Consider the following 10,907-nt stretch of genomic DNA (forward strand, 5'->3'; position numbering starts at 1 on the left):
AGTACTGTAGGAACCATCAGTGACAGCCATAATAAGCTATTTATTTATTTATTATATTTATTTATCGCCTGCAAGAACTAATTAGAATTTAATTAAAGGATAAAGATAATGTGTCTGTATTTGGGTGCATCTAGAACTTTGTTGTGATGACAGCACCCACAGAATTTGTCTGTACAAACGTGGACTGAATCTGAAGTGAAATCAGCTGAATGTGAACTGGATGTAAATTGGGCAAAGCCAGTACAAACTCTCTCTTTTTCTCTCTAGACATGGGACACGTTGTGCCGGGGAGGTGGCGGCAGCAGCAAACAATGGCGTCTGTGGAGTGGGTGTGGCCTACAATGCCAAAATCGGAGGTGAGTGAAGAATCATATTGATAGGCGGTTAGAAATTAGCATATGGTAATAGGATCAATCAAATAGGTCACGCATTAAAACTATCCAAGCATTGTCTCATTTCCTGCCCTTTGTGCATTTAATGGCTGATGTCGTCATGCTGCTGCGGACTAATCTAAAGCGCTTTATCTTTCAATTATAAAAAACATCCATTAAGGTGAATATTGCAGAAATATCTTGGCTATTCCAGTCACATTGAGCACATTTAGGGCCAGACATCGCTGCAGGCATACACAAATTCCACATCTCTTATAGTCTTTGTAGGAAAATATTTCTCCGTCTAGATGAGGGTGAATAAGGCAGGGGGCATTGCCTGAGCCTGCATGTGATTTCTGTGATTCACATAAGTGGACTTTGAATGATTAATTGCTGCTTTGAACGAATATGTAATTGTGGCATCCATAATTGTAATCGCAATTAGAAACTCTATTAATTGTTTTTCCATTCTCCCTTCCAAATGTCCATCAGGCTTACAGAAAGCACATTTTCCCTGTCTCTCTGGTATCTTCATTAATGCTCCTCCACCTCTGTTCTTGATGCAGGTGTGCGGATGTTGGATGGAGAGGTAACAGATGTTGTGGAGGCTCAGTCTCTGAGCTTGAACTCCCAACACATCCACATTTACAGCGCCAGCTGGGGCCCAGAGGATGATGGGAAGACAGTGGATGGCCCTGCCAAACTGGCCAAAGAAGCTTTCCTGCAGGGGGTCACTGAGGTCAGTATAGATTGAACCACTGGAGGTCCCCAGGTCACAGTATTGCATTTCTGCAACTGGAAGTTCTTACGTTATCGGTGGGTTTCATAACTGACCATAGCTTTTGAAAATCGGATTACAAATGAGAGATATTGACTGTAATGTTAACATTTCATTTTATTTTGATAAAAAATCAGTTTCCTTCCTGCTCATATCAAATGCAGAAGTACATTTGTCAAATCACTAGACATGCCTACAAATCACTCATGTGTCTCCTCAAGTCAGTGTTAGTGTTAGTGTGAATGCTCACGTCAGGTCATCCGAGCAGATTTTAGATCAGCTGAATGTGTCACAGCTGCCGTCGACTCCCATCAGCACCTCTGCTAGAGGAACCGGGCTGGACAGGGTGAGCTGTAGAAGATGTCGTCGCCTGTTGAAATGCATTTACTGAGAGGGAATTGAGAAGGATGTGCGCTTTGACAAAACACAGGATTACAGAGAATACTATATTTAGGGAGATTACTGTGATCCTGGCTGGAGATGAGCATTTGTTTTCTGTTTTGGTTTTTGATATGTTAAATCTTTCTTGTGTGGCACACATACGCTTATCCCTTGTGATTTTATACCCAGACAGAGTTTCAGCATACACGCATCGCACTATGAATATGAAAATCAGTTTGTTTATATCCACGATTCAAAGATTTGATTGTCTTGTTCCTTTCGCTTATTCATTTTGCAGTCTTTTTCCCTTTTTTTTCTACTTTTCTAAAGCAAATATTACTATTAATTTTGCCGGTACACTACTGTTTAAAAGTTCGGGATCAGTAGGATTTTTTTGATGTTTTATGTAAGTTTTTTAATCTCACCAATGCTGAACATATGTAATCAAAAATGCAGAAAAAAAACAGTAATATTGTGATATATTAAATTCATAGAAAATAAGTAACAAACAATAATAGATTTATATTGCTTATAAATAATAGTTTTATTTTCAAATATAATTAATTCCTGTGATGGTGAGGCTGAATTTTCCAGTCATTTTCATTGTTACTCCAGTCTCCAGTGTCACATGATTTTTCAGAAATCATTAATATGCTGATTTAGTGCTCAAGAAACATTTATTACTATCATTGAAACAATTCAAATAGAAATCTTTTCTAACATTCTAAATGTCTTTACTGTCAGTTCTGATCAGCTTAATGTGTCTTTGCGGAATAAAAGTATAAATTTATGTTTAAAATCCTTAAGAATCGTTAACATTTGAGGAGTAGTGTATGTACGGTTATGGATATAAACAAACCTCTAAACTTGAGCGGGTAAGTCATCATGCACCATTTGTACCACAGACATGAATGATGCTTCAAATCATGTGGCTTACTGAGGAGAGGCTATTACTGAGTGGGATTACTTTTCTAAGCAATCAGACTTGCGATTCTTGCCTGGGGGAATGATAATACAAGTGAAAAAAAACACAACTGAAAAAAGAGTCAGTCTTGTCTACACACAATCTTGTTTGTTCATTTCAATACTCTTTTTATTCCACATTCTTTTATAAACCTTCTGCCATAAAATATTTTAAACCATATGCTCACAACTTCTCCTCAGATATAATGTCACAGCAACAATTCGACAAAATGTGTCTCTTTTGATGCATTCAAATAGCCATCTAGAAATCTTGGGTTATCTTTGGAATAATATAGTGAAACAGCATGAATGGAATTACATTCAAACCACCTGCTTTCACCTCACGCTGCAGAAATGCTGTGTATTTGGGCGGGATCTAAAACTGATTTCTCCCTCTAGTGATTTACTCAAATTATGCATCGCGTAAACATCTACCTCAGCTGTGCGACTCTAGCTTTCTGTCTCTTTGCACTTTATCCCTTTAGTTCTTTATCCACATTTTAATCATTCCTAGAATTGTGCCTCTAAATACTTTAAACCAGATTGTGGCATTTCAAACAAACAAACGAAATAATCCTGAGTCAGTCAGCTGTGAATATTAACCTATGGAGAGCAGAAGATGGAACAGAAACTTCTGCCTACTTGCTTGACTGCAGCGAGAGAGGAGACTGATATATGAGAAAAGAAACGTGGCGCTTTGCCAGCTGTCCAGCCAGTATTGCTAAAGCATTAAATACAGCAGATTTCAGAGGTCACAGTATTAGTTAGAAATTAATCACGACAGCCATAATTGGCTTGTTCAGTTGGATTTTTTGGGGCTATTGTAATAGAGATGAGGCCTGTGCACACAGACATTAATGGACACTACACAGATGTTTGATTCATAAATACATTTGTCTCACACAGCCAGATGTTTGATTTGCATACAGACTATCAGCAGCTAATTCTGGCGAAGAATCGCCCACTTGTATTTTTTTAAGATTTGATGCCACAAGCCTTCACAAATCCCGTGATTAGTTCTACCTCATAACGTTTGTATCAGCCCAGCAACCTGTAAACATCAGATTGTTTCCAGGAGGAATAAAACCTTTGCATAAAGTCTTAAAAAGCCAGCCAATAAGTTTGGAATGGACAATTTCTAATAAGTACTTGCCCATTATGTAAACAGACTGTAGGATTAGACTAAATACATTAGACAACTACGTTTATTGACATTAGCGTTCAAATGTTTGGTTGTTTTTTGGGGAACTGACCAGGTTGTATGCATCTGTTCTAGGGTCGAGGTGGACTGGGCTCTATCTTCGTGTGGGCATCGGGTAACGGAGGGCGAGAGCGGGACAGCTGCAACTGTGACGGATACACCAACAGTATCTACACGCTCTCCATCAGCAGCACCACACAGTATGGCAATGTGCCGTGGTACAGTGAGGCCTGTTCCTCCACCCTCGCCACCACCTACAGCAGCGGAAACCTCAACGAGAAACAGATTGTACGTTCATATCTGTTTAGTATAGTCACAAATGTCCGTCATTTAATAATCTCATGCAGAGGCATTTTTGTAAGTATTTTCATAAAGGAACACACTGAATCTTCACATAAAATATATTATTCTTGTTGTCTAAATATCCTAAGATTACATTTTTATATTTATAAAAAATACTTTTTTAATTATCTTTTTGTGTTGCGTATTAACGTTAAGCAAAGTGTCAGTTTAAAGATATTATTTATATATTCAAATATATTTTTTAAGTATACGTTTCAAAGAAATATATATTTTTATTCAACACGGAACTCTTTTCATTAAAGAATCTGAAAAACTTATATATAGGAATAAATTACTTATTGAAATAGAAAGTCGTTATTTTAAATTGCAATCAAATTTCACAATATCAACATTTTTACTGTTTTACTGTTTTTAAATAAATTCAGCCTTGGAGAACATTGTAAAATCTTACAAACCCCACATTTTTATACAGTGGTGTGTGTATAACTAAAAATATGCACAGTATATTCTCTGAAAAACTGATTTTGATTTTCAAGTACAATTATCTGGTTGTAAAGATGGATATTTTGGATATTTTTACTGTAAAACAAGACAAAACACTGAGTAGAAAAGGTTTATTTTTTTCAGTTATCTATGCAACTGCTTACACAAGCCTTCAGATGTGTCTATTATCAGAAACACACACACACACACTCTTCTACAACCATGTCTCATTAAAGGCACCAGAAATAGAATGACCAGTATTGCAGCATTTACACGTTAACAGCACACAGACATCATGCCCCCACACAAAACTCTGCCGTTCTCAGCTGTAAGTAGAACTGTAAATGTCAGAGCAAACTGCTCGCATGTGCCACATTTCCTGCATGGTTTAAATGGCCACATCACGACTGTACACGGGAAAACTGAGTGATGGAGTGCCACCCCTTTCAGCATGCTGTGAAGATGAAGTGTCAGGCGGTCAAATGATTTCCACATCTGTCGCTGTGATTTCCTGTGGGCTATATGAAAAGAGCTTTCTGAACGTCATGCCCTAAGGAGGCAAAAAAAATCAGTTTAGAGCAGCGCCTGAAAACTTCCCAATCACAGGTGCTGTTTGTTGCATGCCCTACACATCTGCTTCTCTTCCCCAGCGTTTCCTCCGAGAGTAGAAATGAGAAAAAAGGTGTTTGAGAAAGCTAAAGCATAGAAATTAGACCAAGTGACAGAGAGCAAAAGACATAGAGGCAGCAATTTTTGAATACCAAACATGCTGCATTGCAGATTCTTTGGATCTTATTTGCATTTTCAGTTACATACGGTACCTTCATTTTATCAGCATAATCTGAATTTGAGAGTGCATGAGCAGGCCTTTTAATTAGGGCAAGCTAATTAGGCCAAAAGATGCACATAAAAAGAAGACGCCCTTCATAAGTTCTAAAAGTCATTACATTGGATCATCTCGATGGGCATCTGGGCTGTTAGTTTGCACTGCGGCTGTGTTTCTAACAGAATTCAGAAGTCATTGTTTTAGAAAAATCTGGCATTTATACAAGAATTTCCTACTCATTTTTTTCTGTATAGTTAAAGAGAATTAGGACTGTGGCTGTGAAGCACCATAAAAGTTCTTTCATTTTATATAGCTAGCAAACATGTCTGTCTATCTAGATATTCAAACTTATAACTTATGAGTCTTTTTGAATTTGGTTCACTCAAATTCACACTCACATTGAGGGCAAAATATGATTTCTTGTGCTGTGGGTAGTTATGTGAACTATGAATCTCTGATGCGCTCATTCCTGTGTAAGTGGTTTCAGATTCGCAGTGCAAATCTATCTTTGCCTGCTCATTGAAGCTCATCCGAGATGTTTCAGGACAGCTTTAGAGTTTGTTTGCTTGATGTCAAGTCTGTCCCAGTATGTGTGACTGCGATAGCTCCCCCTCTCCCTCTTCTGAGACCTCCTGTTCCATTAGGATGACAAAGGCAATAACAGATTCAATTTAAAAATGGACGTAATCTCGCCGACAGCAGTGGGGTGGGAATTTGAGTACGTATGTGTCTGTGTGTGTTTAAATCAGACTGAAGGGACAGAGACAAATAAAGCAAAAGAGAAAGAGTGTGTGTGTGTGTGTGTGTGTGTGTCTGGCAGGCACTCACCTGTGTACGCTCTAATGGTTCTGTAGCCTCGGGCTGGACGTCCTCTCATCCTGACCGTTGTCAATCATGCAGGCATGTCGCCGTGTCTCCTATGGCGTGATTAAAACACCAAACCCCCATGTGTAGGGTGCCAGCTTATTAAGTCTCCCAAGCTGTCACACATCTCCTCACAGAAGCTGTAGTGAATAAGGTTTTTCTTCCCTCTCGGACTCCGATTTGTCAGGCAACTGGACAGGCGCCTCTGGCTGACAGACGCCCTCACATCTTATATATAGCTACAACCAGTGTCCTTCCATTGCCTGACCAGTAACACATCTGACCTTTCCACACATGTGTTTTCATCTGTGCAGGTGACGACGGACCTGAGGAAGAAGTGTACAGACTCACACACAGGCACGTCTGCCTCGGCTCCGCTGGCCGCTGGAATCATCGCTCTCGCTCTGGAGGCCAAGTGAGTGATGACAACACTGACACCTGTCTCTACAGACAGACAAACACACACACACACACACTCCTGTCCATCATTTCCCCTCATCGGTTAGACTTCATTATCCCTCGTGCATCATCTTCAGCCCTCTGACACACTCTGACATCGCCTTGACATTGCTCATCCAAAGAAATGAAGGAGAGATTGAGAGAGACGGGTGATGACTGCTCGTTCGGGCGACGATTGACCCCGTGGCCCCTATACAACATCAAGTCACCATGCTCGATTAAAAGCTATTTTATCCTGTATGCTGTGAGGAGGTAATAAGACATGGAAATCACGTCTCACACAAGCTTCAGGTTTCTTTTGTCTTTTGTGTGTGTGGTGGAGTCACGGGGCTCCTGGTTCACACACAGTGTTTGTGTATGTGTGAGTTCAGCCCCTGCTGTTCCCCGCTGGTGCCGGCTTTGATCGTGCTTGCCCCCACAGTGAAAGAGACTGGGACGTTTTTGGAGGCTTTTTTATAAGGACCTCTATCTCTTGTTGTCTTTCTGTCACAACTCTGCTCTTTTTCATCGGTTGGGAGTCTTTGTGATGTCGCCCTGTAGGTGACTTTTGAACCTCTGGGTGTTTTCCAATGAAATGTGTGCTTGTGCAGGAGCACGTGCTTGGACAGCGTATCTGTAAACCTCTCTCAGAACAATGCTGGGATTTCAAATCAAATCATAATTAACCTGTATTGTAAAATCACATCTTTATTATATAAAATAACATAATTTTTTATAACATTTTAGTCATGTTTAAACTATATTTAGAAATGTATAAAGTTTAATTAGCTAAATTTATTAAAAACCTATCATATATGTTTATACATATACAAACACACAGACAGATATATATGTATTTTCTATCAATCTATATAGTCCCTTATGCTCAACAAGGTTGCATTAATTTAATCAATAATACAGTAATATTGTGAAATTTTTTTAGGATTCTTTAAAATGTATTGATATATATATATATAATTTTTTTTTTTTTTTTAAATAGAAATATTTTGTAACATTATGTATTTGCTGTCACTTTTGATCGGTCTGATCATTTAATGTTTCCTTGCTGAAAAAAATACAAATTTCTTACAAAAAATACTTACTGACCCCAAACATTTGATATATTTACTTTTAGTTATATAGACAGATTTACTTAAAATATTGTTACATTTACATATACATTTTTTATTATGTATATTATCTCAAAAATTATATATTTAATACATAATAAAGGAAAATATGTTTCTGAAACATCTATGCCGAGACAGGATTGCGGTGTCTGCCATCTGAATTTATGCCTCAGTGCTTCTATTGTAATTTATTGATTAGAATAGGAGTGATCCAGTGCTGTTTTGCTTAAGTGGAGCCATACTATTGTTGTTCTGAAATCTTTAAGTGGGGAGGACATTATTAATGGGGACACCCCGTCCATTAATAGATTCCTGGTTCAAGTCCAGCTTGTTTAAAGGCTCTGGCATGTTTTCCAACACTGGCACCTCATCTGTATAAAAGGATATCTGTTCGATATCTGTGCAAGTCTTGCCATGTAAGACATGAGAATTTCAGTAGTCTTTTATCTATTTATCACTATATGTAAATCTCTACATCTGTAGTGTGGCTTTAGGTTCATTAATCGTGCATGTAGTCATTTATTGTGGGGTCAAAAATATTGAAAGCTTATGAACCGGATCCCCTTCTTCATAAATCAACCTGAAAAATATACAGACGTCATAGCAGGATATTTTTCATACTGTTCCAGGGGGTATATTTACGCTAAATCCATCTCATTTGGGTGGAAATGGCTTGTCATGCACGTATTTTCGGCAGTGCTTTATGTCCGATATCAGACTTGGTTTGCCCTGAAATACCCTGCTGAGAAATTACAGTGCTTTTCAACCTTGGCCATGGGGGCCAAAAGTCCCAAAAGCCACTTGTTTCTGCCATGTAGAGCAACAGCCGCCAAAACTAATAAGCCCGAGTCGTGAACCGAGGAAATACAGTTATAAATTGAATCTGATATTGCTGTTTTCGGGGAATGCAATTTTGGGCCTTCATTTGAAAAAAAAAAAAAAAAAGGCCTCGTCGGCTGTGTAATTACAAAATTATGCATGACCTCCAGGATGGAATATTTCCAATTGCAATTTTCTGACTCGGGTGAAAGAAAAGCTTCAATTATGTGTCTTTCAAAAAGACATCCTGTCACATCTGTGAGGATAATTATGTGCAAATTATCATTTGAATATGAAAATAAATCTGTGGCCCTGCTGCAATGTAACACTTTTATCACGTTTCATTTTTTCGTACGACAACCAGCATGAACCTGACCTGGAGAGACATGCAGCATCTTGTTGTAAGAACCTCACGTCCCGCCCACCTAATAACCAACGACTGGAGGACCAATGGCGTGGGCCGATTAGGTAAATGATGGTTCATGTAACCAATCAGAGAGCTGCATTTATTTATTCAATAGACATGCCTGACCTTGTTAGTCTTCCATCTGTCTCTCTCTGTGTGGCAGTGAGCCATTCTTATGGCTATGGTCTGCTGGATGCTAGTGCCATGGTCGCTTTGGCCCAGAACTGGAGCAACGTGGGGCTGCAGCACAAATGTGTCATTAATATGCTGACCGAGCCCAGGTAAGGACGCACAAACATCTCATGCAGCACAGGCAATACACCAGATAGCTAATGCCAGCTAATGCCTGCTACCCTGAGGAGCCAGAGGTCACCATTTAAGGCAAAATTACAGTTCATCATTTAGTTGCTTTGTAAGAGTGGAGTGTAATTTTCAGATTCTTCTCTGTTATAGGGACGTAAGAAACCACCTGGTCTTCAGCAGAAGTGTAGAGGCCTGTTCTGGGCAGCTGGACTTTGTGAGCTCTTTGGAGCATGTTCAAGCCAGACTCACCCTCTCCTATAACCACAGAGGAAACCTGGCTGTTCACCTCATCAGCCCACTGGGAACTCGCTCCACGCTGCTGGCTCCACGGTACACATACACTTTCATACACGTCATCGGCATATGCCATTGGGTCAGTAAGATTTGTAATGTTTTTGAAAGTCTCTTATGCTCACTAATATTTGACCAAAAATAGAGTAAAACTGTAATATTGTGGAATATTATTGCAACTTAACATAACTGTTTTCTATTGTAATAGAAATGTTCAAATGTTATTCCTGTGACACAAAGCTGCATTTCCAGCATCATTCCTCCAGTCTTCAGTGTCACATGATCCTTCAGAAATAACTCTGATATGCTGATTTGCTGCTCCAGAAACATTTATTAGTATTATCAATGTTGAAAACAATTGTGCTGCTTAATATTTTCAATGCAACATTGCTGAGTAAAACTGTTAATTCTTTTTCATTCTTTTCAAATCTTATTGACCCCAAACTTAATCTTGCAATTTTCTGGCCACATATAAACACAGTTCACCCCATTATCTTTATGGAACATAATTATTTGGATTGTAAATTCAGCTCGATTGATTTTATCATCGTATTCAATCTTGTTCAAGCTTCTCAGATAGACGCACATGTACAGAGATCTCTTTCTCTTGTGTTTGTCTTTAGGCCTCAGGATAACTCAGCCGAAGGGTTCAACGACTGGGCATTCATGACCACTCACTCCTGGGACGAGGACCCTCGGGGAGAATGGACGCTGGAGATTGAGAATGTGGCTGGACTTAATGATTATGGTACTGCAATACGCTTTTCCTTAATCAGTGTTCTGTCTAGTTTTTCAGTGCAAACATCTAAGCATCCTTTAAAGCAGGATGAATTCACTTGAAAAAAGGCAAATGGTTGGGAAGAAGATAAAAGACATTTCAGAGAATACATTTTTCTTATTCCACAAATTGTTTTTTCTTTGTTTTGAGAATAAATCTCTGTAAATTTTGTTTGATTTATGCTCGAAACAAGAGAAGAAACAGTTTGCCAGTTGGATCAGAAAAAGGCAACTTAATTCAAGTCTAAATATCTTACATAAATTGCTTCTCAAGATTATGTATCTTGTTTTAAGGATGTTTAGAAATTGTGACAGCAAAACAAGATGAAAAATACTGATTAAGGAAATAATTGTGGGTGCTGTGTGAATGCCATTTGTGTTTTTGCTGATGATCAAAGCATCTTTAAAGTTCAGTGATATTTCCACAGGGGTTCTTTCACAGTTCACCCTCATCTTATACGGCACCGGCTCCAGTGCCACAGATCCGTCCATTTCCGATTACACCCGGCCTTCAAACAACAGCTGCAAAACCTTTGACACCCAGCAGATCTGCATCGGTAAGACACACACACA

General features: G+C 38.9%; 1 protein-coding gene across 2 annotated transcripts in view; it reads left to right on the top strand.

Annotated features, from left to right (window-relative positions):
* LOC113066714 (furin-1-like) overlaps nt 1-10,907 on the top strand; it is a 79,945-nt gene that overhangs the window by 65,334 nt on the left and 3,704 nt on the right. For both annotated transcript variants that reach the window (XM_026238693.1, XM_026238692.1), the window contains exons 7-15: nt 268-356; nt 938-1,110; nt 3,770-3,982; nt 6,485-6,585; nt 8,922-9,025; nt 9,127-9,244; nt 9,417-9,596; nt 10,181-10,305; nt 10,763-10,891. In XM_026238693.1, the coding sequence (XP_026094478.1) occupies nt 268-356; nt 938-1,110; nt 3,770-3,982; nt 6,485-6,585; nt 8,922-9,025; nt 9,127-9,244; nt 9,417-9,596; nt 10,181-10,305; nt 10,763-10,891 (1,232 nt within the window). The remainder of the gene's footprint in view (nt 1-267; nt 357-937; nt 1,111-3,769; nt 3,983-6,484; nt 6,586-8,921; nt 9,026-9,126; nt 9,245-9,416; nt 9,597-10,180; nt 10,306-10,762; nt 10,892-10,907) is intronic.

Source organism: Carassius auratus, chromosome 50 (assembly GCF_003368295.1).
Source record: "Carassius auratus strain Wakin chromosome 50, ASM336829v1, whole genome shotgun sequence".
NCBI lineage: Eukaryota > Metazoa > Chordata > Actinopteri > Cypriniformes > Cyprinidae > Carassius > Carassius auratus.